Source organism: Bos indicus, chromosome 27, assembly GCF_029378745.1.
Source record: "Bos indicus isolate NIAB-ARS_2022 breed Sahiwal x Tharparkar chromosome 27, NIAB-ARS_B.indTharparkar_mat_pri_1.0, whole genome shotgun sequence".
Taxonomy (NCBI): Eukaryota; Metazoa; Chordata; class Mammalia; order Artiodactyla; family Bovidae; genus Bos; species Bos indicus.
The window spans coordinates 14,680,257-14,696,949 of NC_091786.1; the positions used below are offsets into that span (position 1 = coordinate 14,680,257).

Genomic DNA, 16,693 nt, shown 5'->3' on the forward strand with positions numbered 1-16,693 from the left:
CCTAAGTGCAGGTCTTAATCCTCACATAATATATAGTTATTTTTTCTGTGGTAACTGCTGTGTTTTGGGGGAGAAATTAACAGGGAGAATCTTAGAAATTGCATGGTTAAGTACATTTGCTCTCTCATTAAATTTTGTGTTTGTTTTGCAAATTATTCAGCAAAATATATGAGTAAAATCATAACCCTTTAAGTACCCCGAGCGTTTCTTCAGATTTTGTTGTAAATGGAAATTCATTCATTCAGCACACATGTCCTGGGTGTCTAGTGTGGGCTCTGCTTCATTCTAGGCACTGAGAGCGTAGTGAGAACGTGGGGTTCACCTTTCCTTCTGCCACGGGGCTTGTGTTCTAGTGGGTGAGACAGACAGTAAAGCGGTACACAAAAGCACACATGCACGCAGTCAGAGAGTGAAGACAGGGGCTTGGTGAGGCCCTGGTACCAATTCCTGTGTGTGTGTGTGTGTGTGTGTGTGTGTGTGTGTGTGTGTGTGTGTGTTGGGGGTGGAGCTTCCACTCTACCAGCAAGTCTGCGACACCAGCTGAGTATCCTACAATTCACCGCAATTCCAACACCATCTGTCTGAACGCATCGGATCCCACGGGTTCAGGCCTCGGTCCACAGACTGCCCTCACCCCAGCTCACCCCAAGCCCGACTTCAGATGCCAGTGACAAGTCCAGATTGTGGCTGTGCTTCTGAAAGACCAGGCAGTGGATTGGAGGCGTCCATGACCCCCTCCTTGGGTTCAGTTACTTTTCTGGAGCAGCCTACGGGGAGAAACCTTCCAGTTACTAGAGTAAGTAATAGTTTAAAATAAGAAGATTGTAAAAGAATGCACTTCAGGAAGAGCCAGATGGGAGAGATACAGTGCAGGGTGTAAAGAAAGGACATGGAGCTCCATGCCCTCCCCAGGTTCAGCCCTGCCCCAATTGCCACATGCTCAGCAATCTTAGAAGCTCTCTGAACCCCATCCTTTGGGTTTTCACGGAGGCTTCGTAACATAAGCATGCTTGATTAAGTCATTGGCCATTGGGGATTGATTCAACCTTTAGCGCCTGTCTCCTCCCTGGAGATTGGGGGCTGGGCTGAGAGTTCCAGCCCTCTAACCACGCGGGTGGGCTTTCAGGTGGCGCTAGTGGTAAAGAACCCACCTGCCAATGCAAGAGACATAAAGAGATGTGGGTTCAATCCCTGGGTTGGGAAGAGCCCCTGGAGAAGGGAATGGCAACCCACTCTGGTATTCTTGCCTGGAGAATCCCATGGACCAAGGAGACTGGCGGGCTATACTCCATAAGGTTGTAAAGAATCGGACATGACTGAAGCGACTTAGCACGCACATACAACCACGTGGTTGGTTCTCCAACAAGGATACCTTGGTCTCTCTCATCACTTAGGAAATTGCACGGGTTTTAGGAGCTCTGTGCCAGACTTGAGGACGAAGACCAAACATGTATTTCTTATTGTAAACCGCAGTATCGGGTAACATGAGAGGGAGTGTGCTGTGGTTTTAGGATAGCATTAGATCTGGTGCCCTGGGCAGGGCTCCTCAAGGAGGCCCTGTTTAAAAGGAGACCCAGAGAAGGAAAAGCAGCCCGTCTGGATAGAAGTGCCAGGAGCCCCCCAGATGGGGGCTCAACAAAGACAGAGGCTGTGAGTGGGGAAAGGTGGGTGACTTCAAAGAACGACAGCAGTGGTGAGCCCTTCGCAAGGTGGAGGTGGGGAGGGGCTGGGGGGTCCTCGCAGAGCTGGGTGGACAGGCTCAGGCCAGTGTAGACATGGCAGGAGTCCCCACCTCCTAGGTGCAGCAGGCAGTGGAGAATTTCAGGCAGGGACGCGGCATGTTTTCAGTTTTTCTAAGAACTGTCTGCTCTGCAAAGATGGGAGTGTGCGGTAGGAGGGAGGGCTAGGAATCATCAAGCTATTGTGATGGACCAGGTGAGGGCACAGAGGCCTGGGGTAGGGGTCGCACTGGAGATGGATTGGAGAGAAGAGAAACATGTGGGCACGGTGGATATAGGATGGCTGATGGGGCTGGGGGTGGGACCGGAGTGGGACATGCTTTATCTTCAGTTCAGTTCAGTTCAGTCACTCAGTCGTGTCCGACTCTCTGCGATCCCATGAATCGCAGCATGCCAGGCCTCCCTGTCCATCACCAACTCCCGGAGTTCACTCAAACTCATGTCCATCGAGTCGGTGATGCCATCCAGCCATCTCATCCTCTGTCGTCCCCTTCTCCTCCTGCCCCCAATCCCTCCCAGCATCACAGTCTTTTCCAATGAGTCAACTCTTCGCATAAGGTGGCCAAAGTACTGGAGTTTCAGCTTTAGCATCATTCCTTCCAAAGAAATCCCAGGGCTGATCTCCTTCAGAATGGACTGGTTGGATCTCCTTGCAGTCCAAGGGACTCTCAAGAGTCTTCTCCAACACCACAGTTCAAAAGCATCAATTCTTTGGCCCTCAGCCTTCTTCACAGTCCAACTCTCACATCCATACATGAGCACTGGAAAAACCATAGCCTTAACTAGACGGACGTTTGATGGCAAAGTAATGTCTTGCTTTTTAATATTGCTATCTAGGTTGGTCATAACTTTCCTTCCAAGGAGTAAGCGTCTTTTAATTTCATGGCTGCAGTCACCATCTGCAGTGATTTTGGAGCCCCCAAAAATAAAGTCTGACACTGTTTCCACTGTTTCCCCATCTATTTGACATGAAGTGATGGGACCAGATGCCATGATCTTAGTTTTCTGAATGTTGAGCTTTAAGCCAACTTTTTCACTCTCCTCTTTCACTTTCATCAAGAGACTTTTTAGTTCCTCTTCACTTTCTGCCATAAGGGTGGTGTCATCTGCATATCTGAGGTTATTGATATTTCTCCTGGCAGTCTTGATACCAGCTTGTGCTTCTTCCAGCCCAGCATTTCTCATCATGTACTCTGCATAGAAGTTAATAAGCAGGGTGACAGTATACAGCCTTGACGTACTCCCTTTCCTATTTGGAACCGGTCTGTTGTCCCATGTCCAGTTCTAACTGTTGCTTTCTGACCTGCATATAGGTTTCTCAAGAGGCAGGTCAGGTGGTCTGGTATTCCTATGTCTTTCAGAATTTTCCAGTTTATTGTGATCCACACAGTCAAAGGCTTTGGCATAGTCAATAAAGCAGAAATAGATGCTTTTCTGGAACTCTCTTGCTTTTTCCATGATCCAGCGGATGTTGGCAATTTGATCTCTGATTCCTCTGCCTTTTCTCAAACCAGCTTGAACATCTGGAAGTTCACGGTTCACATATTGCTGAAGCCTGGCTTGGAGAATTTTGAGCATTACTTTACTAGCGTGTGAGATGAGTGCAATTGTGCGGTAGGTTGAGCATTCTTTGGTATTGCCTTTCTTTGGGATTGGAATGAAAACTGACCTTTTCCGGTCCTGTGGCCACTGCTGAGTTTTCCAAATTTGCTGGCATATTGAGTGCAGCACTTTCACAGCATCATCTTTTGGGATTTGAAATAGCTCAACTGGAATTCCATCACCTCCACTAGCTTTGTATATAGTGATGCTTCCTAAGGCCCACTTGACTTCACATTCCAGGATGTCTGGCTCTAGGTGAGTGATCATACCTTCATGATTATCTTGGTCATGAAGATCTTTTTTGTACAGTTCTTCTGTGTATTCTTGCCACCTCTTCTTAATATCTTCTGCTTCTGTTAGGTCCATACCATTTCTGTCCTTTATCGAGCCCATCTTTGTATGAAATGTTCCCTTGGTATCTCTAGTTTTCTTGAAGAGCTCTCTAGTCTTTCCCATTCTGTTGTTTTCCTCTATTTCTTTGCATTGATCGCTGAGGAAAGCTTTCTTATCTCTCCTTGCTATTCTTTGAAACTCTGCATTCGATGCTTATATCTTTCCTTTTCACCTTTGCTTTTTGCTTCTCTTCTTTTCACAGCTATTTGTAAGGCCTCCCCAGACAGCCATTTTGCTTTTTTGCATTTCTTTTCCATGGGGATGGTCTTGATCCCTGTCTCCTGTACAATGTCACGAACCTCCGTCCATAATTCATTAGGCACTGTATCTATCATATCTAGTCCCTTAAATCTATTTCTCACTTCCACTGTATAATCATAAGGGATTTGAGTTAGGTCATACCTGAATGGTCTAGTGGTTTTCCCTTCTTCAATTTAAGTCTGAATTTGGCAATAAGGAGTTCATGGTCTGAGCCACAGTCAGCTCCTGGTCTTGTTTTTGCTGACTGTATAGAGCTTCTCCATCTTTGGCTGCAAATAATATAATCAATCTGATTTCAGTGTTGACCATCTGGTGATGTCCGTGTATAGAGTCTTCTCTTGTGTTGTTGGAAGAGGGTGTTTGCTATGACCAGTGTGTTCTCTTGGCAAAACTCTATTAGCCTTTGCCCTGCTTCATTCCGTGTTTCAAGGCCAAATTTGCCTGTTACCCCAGGTGTTTCTTGGTTTCCTACTTTTGCATTCCAGTCTCCTATAATGAAAAGGACATTCTTTTTTTGGATGTTAGTTGTAAAAGGTCTTGTAGGTCTTCATAGAACCATTCAACTTCAGCTTCTTCAGCATTACTGATTGGGGCATAGGCTTGGATTACTGTGATACTGAATGGTTTGCCTTGGAAACGAATAGAGATCATTCTGTCGTTTTTGAGATTGCATCCAAGTACTTAGTGCAGTATAAAAACCAAGACGATGTGGAGGAGTTATTCAGAGCATCCACATTTCATTTGGTTCTCTAACCTGAGTTTAAAGTCGTTCCACATATTCAGCCTTATAGTGAAACTGAGCTTTTTCAATATAAATGCATTTCAGAGGCACTTGAGGCTTCCTTGCCTCTTACAGTTGGCAGCAAAGAAATTAACTGAGAAGACTGCTAAACGTTTGACCTTTGTTAGTTAAACTAAATTTCTGCTAAAAGCATAAGGACTAGCATGACCTAAACCAGTTGGTTTTGCTAATGGTCACTCCATTTTTACGGAAAGCTCAAGTTCCCTTTCCCCTATACAAAATCAGAAAATAGACAGACCCGCATTTAAAAGAAAATATGTAGTATTTTTGGATCTTTCGTCTTCTGAGACTATGATAATTATGATAGGCAAATTCTGGAAGGGGTTAGCGCCCCAAGCGATATACCGATACACTTGGAAGGCGCTTTGATCTCCCCACCCTTTGTCAGCTAACCCCATTGTCGTTTTCATCTGACTTATAAAATCACCCCATGTGGCCAGCCTAGCAAATCATCAAGAAACCTGCCTCCCTGCCCTCATCCTCTTCTGTGGAAGGTGGAAGGAGAGAGAGGAATGCACAGGAGAGATCATTAGAGTATCTATGACTGAGCTATGGGGCCACCGTGGGGAGGGGGGTTTGAACATCAGTCGCTCCAAACGCCCCCCACCCCCCAACTCCACTGCATCTCAGCACCACCAGTCATTCATCTTTCACACAGAAGCCTTTGGAATAAGGTTGTGTTTGAATGAAGGGTGGAGATGGTCCCGGCCCACATGATTCTGTCATTTTTGAGTCATTGATATGAACTGAGCTTCACTAGCCAGTGAGTGAAACTCAGATTCTGAGAACAGCCCGAAATTCTGTCTTCCATCTTCCACCCACTGCTACTCCGCCAGATATTTGCAAGACTCTTTCCAAGGTCTGTCTGTCCATCTGCGAGACTTACATGCCACAGGCCCTGGCAGTTCGTGGGTTCAGTTCCTGGTTTCTGCTGGTTTTTATCTCTACTGGCCATCTGCTGTTCTGGACCTGGGCACTCCTCCTCTGGTTGTAGGGGAAATGTCTCCTTCTTCTCAGACCCATCTTACAGAGAATGGAGCCACAGCAGAGCTGATTGGAGCCCCGAGGGATGCCGGGGAGATGGGAATACTGGACCGAGCTGGGCTTGGGGACAAGGTCGGGGGCCTTTGACCTGGGGTCCCACTGCTCCATCTGGTGCACCTCTTAGACTTACCCTCTCACCTCATGGTTTTCATCCCAGGCGCTGTTACCTGGTTTTATCCATCAAACCATCTGGTCCATTAAAGCAAGGTTCACGTTCTTTCCCAAAGGCCCTCGAGACTCCTCCCTGCCCCAATCAAGCTAGAAGTCATGTCTGGACACAGGAGGTGGTCCACCCCAGAGCACCCAGACACTGCTGGGCAGTGGAGGGGGGTTGCTCAGTGTCACAGGTTGGCCTGGATCCAGTTTTGGCGCGTCAGGGTGATTTATAACAAGGGTGAAATCCTACTTGGAAGCAGAGGAGGAGAGATTATGTAAATCCATATGAAAAAGAAGCTTCAAAGCTCACAGATACTCTGCTGAGAGCCTCACCTCCTTTCTGAACGGCCTTTCTCAAGCGAGACCTTACAGAACCCCAGGTAGGAACAGGTGGGCCCCAGATGTCAGGAGGGATTTCCCTGCCCTCCACCTCTCCCTCTGCAGGGGGCTCCCCTGCCTGCCCGCAGAAGCCTCTCTGGGGAATGCTGGAGATCCTTTCTCAGAACACGACTTGAAAATCACACTGTGATACAAGATTGCAGCAAGGGAGACAGTTACGTGTGCCGAATGTTGCCACCTCCCCGAGAGCCATGTGGGGCCCCTCCGCCTGCTCTTTCAGATCCATGTGTGCGGGAGGCCACAGGTCCTACTGGATGGTAGGCCCATCCTCCACGTGGCCACTGGCATCTCTTCCTGAAATTCACATCTGACTCTCTCACTCCTTGAATTCCCTCATAGGATGAAGCCCTTGGGCACTCAGTTCTTTGCTCATAGTTGTCCCCCTTCTCTGCGGCTCCCCAGAAAATAGCCCTGCACCTCGCAGGCTGCTGGCACACTCGCACTTCAGCCCCAGATTCAGGTTATATGACCTCAGAAAAACCTTCTCTCACTTCCTGCGTCTCAGTCCCATCCTCACCTCCAGGTGTGTTCGTCACCCTCCCCCTCTGCCCCAGATTATTGTTCAGCCTTCTGCATAGGGAACTTTTCGTCTGTCTGTCTGTCTCCTCCACGTACATAGAAACTCCTTGAGGGCAGAGATGTTGGTGGGAGGGAGCTTATTCACTCTCCAAGGTGCTTCTCAAGCCCCCAGAAGATGCTGATGTGCAGAGAGCACCCAGCGTTTGAATGAATGAATCTTCAAGGTACCACAAGTGCACTTGTCGAGATGTGCATGACAGTTATTAAACAAATCAGTTCCAAGTTAAAAAAAAAAAAAAAACAGAGATCATTGGGAAAAAGCTTCACAGTTGCACACCTTTCAGTAGTAAGTCTATTCCAACGAGAGCTCAGGTTTTAAAGGCAAGTTTTCTTTGTGGAGGCAGCTGAAGCTTCTGCTGTTCTGTGCAAGTCTTTCCACCTGAGTGCACGTGGCTGTGGCAGTAACACATTTCAGGGTTGAGGGTTGATTGTATTTGCAGCACAGGGAATAGGTGAGTCATGGGAGGGGTGTGTGTGTGTGTATGTGTTTGGAGGGGTGTGTATGTGTGTTTGTGACAAGTGGCTGGGTCTTAACGAACTGCTTACTTGGTAATTGTCTTTCTGCAGGTGATGTATCACCAATCAGCATGTCTCCCATCAGTCAATCTCAGTTTATCCCACTTGGGGAAATCCTTTGCTTGGCCATCTCCGCAATGAACTCAGCAAGAAAACCTGTCACCCAAGAAGCACTGATGGAGCACCTGACCACCTGTTTCCCAGGTAACGGGAAAAGGGTGATATACTTTCCAAATGGATGCGCACTCTGGCCACCCTGGGACTTTATATGGACACTTCATCCCATGATTAAATTCAATAGGGAAAAAAAAAAGTCTTTGCCAAAACCAGTGACTTTTCTTAGCTCCGCAATTAAAAATCAAGGCATCAGTGTTACTTCAAAAATAATTTGCCACCTTCAACTGTAATAATTTCTCATTGGCATTGAGGGCAAGAAACTAAATCAGAATCCACAAAGAAGTCTGTGAAAACTACCACAATTCCATTTAACCTTTACAGCTCAACCTTCCTAAAGTACGTGAGCATCTTGATTCGTGGCAGGTTTTGTTTCCTGCCTGCTTTCTTTCTTTTCTTCCTTTCTTATCTCCCTTCTTTTTTCTTTTCTTCCTTTGATTTTCTGCTTTTCTTTTGGTGTCATTTAATGGCACCCCACTCCAGTACTCTTGCCTGGAAAATCCCATGGACGGAGGAGCCTGGTAGGCTGCAGTCCATGGGGTCGCTGAGAGTCGGACACGACTGAGTGACTTCACTTTCACTTTTCACTTTCATGCATTGGAGAAGGAAATGGCAACCCACTCCAGTGTTCTTGCCAGGGACGGGGGAACCTGGTGGGCTGCCGTCTGTGGGGTCGCACAGAGTCGGACACGACTGAAGTGACTTAGCAGCAGCAGCAAGCTACTTCAGAACAGAACAATTTAGAAAGCTTAATACTCTTCAAATTCTATTTGAAAAATGCATTTCAATGACAGTTCTAAAACTTTGGAAGGATTTAGCTATCATATTTATATTTTTGTTTTTTAAAGCTTAGACTGTTTACTTTTCATAGTTTACTATTTGAGAATAAAGTTTTGAAGTGTAGCTGAATATTATTAAAATAGTCAAACTTTTATTTCTAATGCATGTTATAAGTCCAAAAAATAGTCTAGATTTTGACCTCTATTCCTGTTTTGGACATTCACATTCTAAAGAGTTTTTAGTAAAGTTTTCTAGTGAAAATATCTGTAGGCTGATACTTAAGCCCTTTTATCATGCTTCTGTATTGCTTGAATTTTTTAAAAGAACTTTTATATACCAGTTCGCATTACAGAAATATAGGTATTTTTTAAAAGATCTGAAAAGAACAATTGTTGCTTTTCAGCTTTCTAAATAGGTCTGCATACTATTATATGTCGAGTGGGTAAGCAACAAAGTCATACTACATAGCACCAGAAACTGTATTTGGTCTCCTGTGATAAACCATAATGGGAGTGAATATAAAAAGAATATATATATATATGTATATATATATGTATGTATGTATGTATGTATAACTGAATCACTTTGCCATAGAATTAATGCAACATTGTAAATCAACCAAATTTTAATTAAGAATAAGTAAATAGGTCCTCATCCCTCCAGAATGATCAGTTAAATTGGACCAGTACATGTTAAGTTGTTACACACAGATCTTCCTGGGAGGAAAGTGACTGCTTATGGACTTGACATTGGCTTTGGAGTTTGCTGGAGACTGTTGGCATGATCTATGCTGTATTCTGTCTCCAATTCATCCCCTTAAATCGCTTCCTACTGAATTCTCCCTCGGTCAGCGTCCTTCACGAACACAAAGAAATCATCTGAAGAAACCCATTAAGTTTTCAGTCTAAAGTTCTTACCATACAGAACATGAGCACGTGTGCTCTGTTCCAACAGTTGTCAGACTTGGCAAGATTAAAGCAATATGTGTCTAAATAACCTCCCATCAGCATGCAGTATATTTAAATAGCTATTTTTGCTTTGGGAGATGGAAAGATATGGATAAGGAGAAAGGTCAGATTCCAGCCCTATATTAATATAGAGCTCACCTTTGCTCTTTACACCAACAGAATCTGAACTCATGATGAACTTTGGGAATGGAATCTGGACGTGATGGAATATGCAAACCTTGACAGTCTCCATCACAGCCATCCCTTTACAAGTGAGCCCTACAGATTTCTAGTGGAACCCTGAACTTCATAGATAATTGGAAATATCTGTCATTATACTCAGGCTTAATAGTAAAATAAAAATCGTAGACATCAGTGACTTTCAGCTAAAGCTTTGAAAACTCCCAGTTAAGGGTATGGAAAACAGATTGGACAGAGAATGTTTCTACTTGGTTTTTTCCAATTAAACATTATTTGATTGATGTGCTTGAAAATCCCCGTCAAAACTTTAGCTGTAAATTCTCTCTGGAAACTCTTATTCCTTCATTTGTGAACAACCAGGAAGCATGTTCTTCCTGGTGAGTAGACATGATTACATTGCAGTCACGATTCCGTGTAGTTCCCTGAGTTTTCTAAGATCAGCACTTGGAAGGCCTCCAATCAGCAGATTCTATAGTACAATGAAATTTTTGTCTTATAGCTATAATAGCTATAGCTATTTTTGTTATAATAGCTGTTTTTAATGAATGACCCTTCAGCTTTCCTTTATTGTAATAGCGTAGTAACTTGTCAATCATGAATTCTTCTAAATGAGGCTTACCATTTTTTGAAAAACTTCCGTTACCAATGTTGGTCAAAAGTACGCTACCATGTAGGACAGAGTCAGTTTCAAATATGAGTTTGTCATCTGGTGCTGTGGTTCGCAGCTCTAGTGGTCGTCGTTCGTGAGACTCTAATGTGAATAATGTCTTATTCTGAGAGTTGGATTCTGTGTGGCTGCTGCCCCCTGAAGTTGTTCAGCAGAACTAGAATAGTTCGTAGGGCTACTCACAGGGTAGAAAAGCTACGTTGTTCCTCTTCTGTGCAAGCATTTTCTGTTGTATATTGGCTCTCACAAATTGCAAATATATGGCTTGGGTTACAACCCAATTCAGTTCAAACTCATTCTTGTTTTGAGCAGAAACTATCATACAATGTTTTAAAATTTTTTTGATATTATATCAGCCTTAATAACCAACATACATTTGCATACAAATCAACATACATTTCTCAAGAGGAGAGCCTTAAACAAAAAGGAAACCTTGCTGCTCAAAAATTAAATAATTATGTTAAACAATACATCATTCAGAAGTACTGTTAACCTTTTCTACCTTGGTCATGAAGGGTGCCTTCTGAAGCATGCATGTGTACTAAGTCGCTTCAGTCATCTCCAGCTCTTTGCCAGCCCATAAACTGGAGCCCACCAGGCTCCTCTGTCCATGGGATTCTCCAGGCAAGAGTTCTGGAATGCGTAGCCATTCACTTCTCCAGGGGGTCTTCCTGACCTGGAGCTGGAACTTGCATCTGTTACATCTCTGAATATGTAGATTCCATCATACATGGACTCTCTCCCCTTGAGAACTGCAGGCCATTTCTCGTGTTTTTGTATTTTACTTTCATAATTTTGGAAGGACTGGGGGAGCCTAAACCTCTCAGCTTACCCAGTTATTCTAGGCGGTTACACAATGTTCTTTGATGGTAATCGGGGTTTCCATGGGTCCTGACCCAAAGTTGAGACTACTGATAGCTAATATTTGTGAGCATTCCCTATGTAAGGCACTATTCTACATACATTAAACTCATTTAAACTCACAGCATCCCTCTGAAGATAGGTACTATTGCTGTCCTGCTTCCCTGGTGGCTCAGACTGTAAAGAATCTGCCTGCAGGGCGGGAGACGTGGGTTCTATTCCTGGGTCAGGAAGATCCCCTGGAGAAGGGAGTGGCTACCCACTCCACTATTCTTGCCTGGAGAATCCCATGGACAGAGGAGCCTTGCGGGCTGCAGTGCATGGTGTTGCAAAGAGCTGGACATGACTGAGCGACTAAGCATGCACAGATTAGTATTGTCTACATTTTGATGACACTAAGTCGAGGTTCAGACTGCCTCAACTACCAGCTGCAGTAGTTCTCTAGAGCAGTCTTAACAAAGTCCAGACATCTATTATCTTACAGTTCTGGATGCTGCAATTCCAAGATCAACATATTGGCAGGGTTGGTTGGTGTCTTCTGCGGGCTGTGAGAGAAGAATCTGTCCCAGCCTCTCCCTGGGGCTAGTAGTTATCTGCCTTCTACCAGTTCCTCTTCTCATTGTGATATCTCTGTGTCCACGTTTCCCCTTTGTAGAAGAACACCAGACATAGTGTGCATCAGGGCTCACTCTAATGACCTCACTTTAACTTGGTTATCTCTATAAAGACCCCATGTCCAAATAAGGTAACATTCTAGGCTACTGGGGATGAGGACTTACATATGAATATGGGGGGCAGGGGGACTCACACTTAATTCAACCAGTAACATCAGCCACCAGTGGTGAAGCTGGAATTTGGATCCTTGCAGTCTGACACAGGAGCCCGAGCGTTCAGTCTCCCCTGAAATTGCCATTTTTGTGGGTCAGACATGGTTGCATATTGCCAGGATGATTCCACCTGACCTATTTCCAAATGATATCATTCAGGTCAGTCTTCAAAGTATGATCACCCTTGATTTGTGGCACTGAGGAAGAGAGAACATTAAAGAAATTAAATGTGCTACAGCCTGGAGAATTTATACTCTCTGAAGAATGCATGTTCTTAATCGTCTCTTTAAGCGTGTTAAGACAGCGCTTATATGTGCACACAAAACTCTGAAAACAGTCACTGTACAAAAGGGTATCTGTGATTTTCTTCTGGAACATCTATGTAGAGAATACAGCAGTTTGAGACTCGGTGATCAGATGGATTTAGAGCCTCTGAGCTTTCACTGGTGTGTTTATTAGAGCTCTCTATGAATTTGAAAAATTCATATTGCTGCCACCTTCCTTTTGCTGGCTTATGACAGGAGGGAGGAAGGTCTCACCTAAATACCACCAGTGCTGTCATCACATTCAAATTTGAAGATGATGATTTCAAAATTGGAAAGTACATCCTAAACAATGGTCAAGTCTAGTTGCCCTTTTATATAATTTATAAAATTAAGTTTATTAAATAAACTTAATCTTGGAATGAGCATATGGAGCAGCTTCAAGTGTATGTGGTAGCCTCTATATATATTAGATTGCTTTTCAATACCAGGATGGCTCTCTTAACCATGACTTCCTAGTTGCTTTTTTTTTTTTACTTTACAATATTGTATTGGTTTTGCCATACATCAACATGAATCCACCACGGGTGTACACGTGCTCCCCATCCTGAACCCCCCTCTTACCTCCCTCCCCATGCCATCCCTCTGAGTCATCCCAGTGCACCAGCCCCAAGCATCCTGTATCCTACATCAAACCTGGACTGGTGATTCATTTCTTATATGATATTATATATGTTTCAATGCCATTCTCCCAAATCATCCCACCCTCTCCCTCTCCCACAGAGTCCAAAAGACTGTTCTATACATCTGTGTCTCTTTTGCTGTCTCACATACAGGGTTATCGTTATCATCTTTCTAAATTCCATATATATGTGTTAGTATACTGTATTGGTGTTTTTCTTTCTGGCTTACTTCACTCTGTATAACCGGCTCCAGTTTCATCCACCTCATTAGTTGCTTTTATTGAAAGTCTTTTCTGTAAACTTACAAGATACTGAAAACGTTTTTTCTTCATTTAAGGATATTCTGCCTTTGGGACATCTCTGGCAGTCCAGTGGTTAGGACTCTGCACTTCCATTGCAGGGGGGTCTCAGGTTTGATCTCTGGTAGGCAAACTAAAATCCGTCATGCCATGCAGGGCAGCCAAAATAAAATTCTGTCTTGAACAATTAAGTTCAGTAAAGGTTTATAACAACAGTAGCCACCTAACTCCATCTAGCATCCATTTTTCTCTTCCCAGCTTTTATCTTTTCCTGTTCTGTTGGTAGTACAATTCTATAAGAGTTATCAGAGAAACCAGGATTCACGTTAAACTTAATGAACACCTTTGAATCCTGCTTAGTTGCTGTATGATGATACTTAGAAGCTGGGCAAAATTAACAGGATTCTGTCTTAGTCCATGTGGACTGCTATAACAGAATACCATGGACTGGGCGGCTGAAACAACAGACATTTATTTCTCACAATTCTGGGACTGGAAAATCCAAGATCGAGGCACCTGCAGATTCAGTGTCTGGTGAGAGTGTCCTTCCTGGTTTGCAGACAGCCATACCCTCACATTGCAGAGAGAGAGAGCTCTAGTCTCTTCCTCTCCTCATAAAGGCACACCACGAAGGCTGCAAGTTCATGACCTCATCTGAACCTAATCACCTCCCCAAAACTCCCACCTCTTAGTAGCATCGCCCTGGGGATTAGGGCTTGAACATGGGGATCAGTTTAGGGGGGCACCATTCTGTCCATAAGCAGACTTAAAACACTCCAGAATCAACCACACCCCTCTCCTTCCATTCTCATGAGTGTGTCCTTTGGTTTCAGGTGTTCCCACCCCAAGCCAAGAAATTCTCCGGCACACGCTGAACACGCTGGTCCGGGAGAGGAAGATCTACCCGACTCCTGATGGCTACTTCATCGTCACTCCACAGACTTATTTCATAACTCCTTCCCTCATAAGAACTAACAGTAAATGGTACCATCTGGACGAGAGGATACCTGATCGGTCTCAGTGTACCTCTCCCCAGCCGGGGACCATCACGCCCTCTGCCTCAGGCTGCGTCAGGGAAAGAACGTTGCCCAGGAACCACTGCGACTCCTGCCATTGCTGCAGGGAAGACGTGCATGCCGTGCACGCGGCCACCCTGCAGAGGAAGCCCGCCAAGGACTGCAAAGACCCTTACTGCCCTCCTTCCCTCTGCCAGGTGCCAGCCACTGAAAAGAGTAAAAGTACTGTCAACTTCTCGTACAAAACGGAAACCCTCTCCAAACCGAAAGATGGTGAAAAGCAGTCCAAGAAATTCGGGCTCAAGTTATTCCGGCTCAGCTTTAAGAAGGACAAGACCAAGCAGCTAGCCAACTTCTCCGCCCAGTTTCCTCCCGAAGAGTGGCCCCTGCGAGACGAGGACACGCCGACCACCATCCCTCGGGAGGTGGAGATGGAGATCATCAGGCGTATTAACCCGGACTTGACCGTGGAAAACGTCATGCGGCACACTGCACTGATGAAGAAACTTGAAGAAGAGAAAGCGCATCGGAGTAAAGCCGGGTCCTCCGCCCATCACAGCGGAAGAAGTAAAAAGAGCCGGACTCACCGCAAATCCCACGGAAAGTCTCGGTCGCACAGCAAGACGCGAGTATCCAAGGGAGACCCATCCGATGGTTCCCATCTGGATATCCCAGGCGAGAGGGAGTATGACTTTTGTGATCCTCTTACCAGGGCCCCCCGGGAGGGCTGCTTCATCATCGAACACAAAGGGGATAACTTCATCATGCATAGCAACCCGAACGTGATTGAGTCTCATTTCCCCATGACCCCAGAATGGGACGTGTCTGGGGAACTGGCCAAAAGGAGGACTGAAATGCCTTTTCCTGAGCCTTCCAGGGGAAGCTCACACTCGAAAGTGCACCGAAGCCACAGCCATACCCAGGACCGAAGATCCAGGAATGAGAGATCCAACAAGGCCAAGGAGAGGTCCAGATCGATGGATAACTCTAAAGGCCCTCTGGGTGCTTCTTCTCTGGGGACGCCTGAAGACCTGGCCGAAGGCTGTAGCCAAGATGACCAGACCCCCAGCCAATCCTACATTGACGACAGTACTTTAAGGCCTACACAGACTATCGGTCATCAAAGGGCTCACGTTTCGTCTGCAAGCTATAAAGAGGTGTGTATTCCAGAAATAGTCAGTGGCAGCAAGGAACCGCCCAGCGCTTGCAGCCTCTTGGAGCCAGGCAAAGCGCCAGAGAGTTTGCCATCCTTCGGTGAACTCAACTCTTGTCCAACAAAGACGGCTGCAGATGACTATTTCCAGTGCAACACTTCCAGTGAGACGGTGCTCACGGCGCCGTCCCCTCTGGGGAAGAACAAAGAGGACCACGACACTCTGACCCTGGTGGAAGGGGTGAAAAAGCTGCCTCTGTCGGACAGGCAGGCCCCTCATTCCTCCAGGGAGCCTGCAGGGCACAAGGAGGAGTCGCCAAAGGGGCCGGGCGGGGGTCCAGTCGCTCCAGGCACGGTAGTCGAAGGCCTTGCCAACGGACGCCTCATCCAGCATCATGGCGCCGAGCCCAGCACCCTGGACAAGAGGAAAGAGATATTCAGCAAAGACACACTGTTCAAACCTCTTCACAGCACCTTGTCTGTAAACAGCTATCACAAATCAACCCTGTCCCTCCTCAAATCGCACCCGAAGACCCCTGCCGACACACTGCCAGGCCGATGCGAGAAACCAGAGCCGTCCCTGGGGACCTCGGCCACCCCTGCCCTGCCGGCCTCCCAGCGTCAGCAGGAGTCAGTGGGGAACCAGGAGGCCTCTTTCGACTATTACAACGTCTCTGATGACGACGAGTCTGAGGAAGGGGCCAACAAGAACGCAGAGGAGGAGAAAAACAGAGACGATGTAGGTACCATGCAGTGGCTTCTGGAGAGGGAGAAGGAAAGAGACTTGCAGAGGAAATTTGAGAAGAACCTCACCCTGCTCGCCCCAAAGGAAGCCGACAGCAGCAGCAACCAGAGGGCCACCCATTCGGCACGTCTAGACAGCATGGACAGCAGCAGCATCACAGTGGACAGTGGATTCAACTCCCCACGGTAGGGAGCGGCGTCTGTGCGTGCACACAAACGTCCACCGGGGCCTGGGGCTTTATGCAGGTTAACTCAGAGTTTCTAATTTCAGTCTCAGTTCTGTGAAAGAGGGTGAAGAGTTGTGTGAGTTGTATTGTTAACAGCCTGTTTCTGACTTCTTTTTCAGGAATTGAAACAAATGTTTCTGCAGCTGTAGAGATCACCAATCTGGACTGGTGGGTTGGCTCCTTCCCGTCCAATCTAAGACCAACATTTCCCAGTATTTCGATGTTGATATTGCCACCATGCTGATAAAGGAAGGGTTGTTCGTTTTTTTTTTTTTTTTTCTTTAAGTCTTTCAAAAAACAGTAGTTTTTTTGAGTAAAATGAGTAGTCAGTGTGATGGTGGGAGGTAGGGGTTGGGAATA

At 45.8% G+C, this 16,693-nt stretch overlaps 1 protein-coding gene across 4 annotated transcripts in view; it reads left to right on the forward strand.

The window, feature by feature from the left end:
- STOX2 (storkhead box 2) overlaps nucleotides 1–16,693 on the forward strand; it is a 196,822-nt gene that overhangs the window by 168,676 nt on the left and 11,453 nt on the right. For all 4 annotated transcript variants that reach the window (XM_070781706.1, XM_070781705.1, XM_019953492.2 and 1 more), the window contains exons 2-3: nucleotides 7,543–7,695; nucleotides 14,027–16,292. In XM_070781706.1, coding sequence (XP_070637807.1) covers nucleotides 7,563–7,695; nucleotides 14,027–16,292 — 2,399 coding nt within the window. In that variant the 5' untranslated portion in view covers nucleotides 7,543–7,562. The remainder of the gene's footprint in view (nucleotides 1–7,542; nucleotides 7,696–14,026; nucleotides 16,293–16,693) is intronic.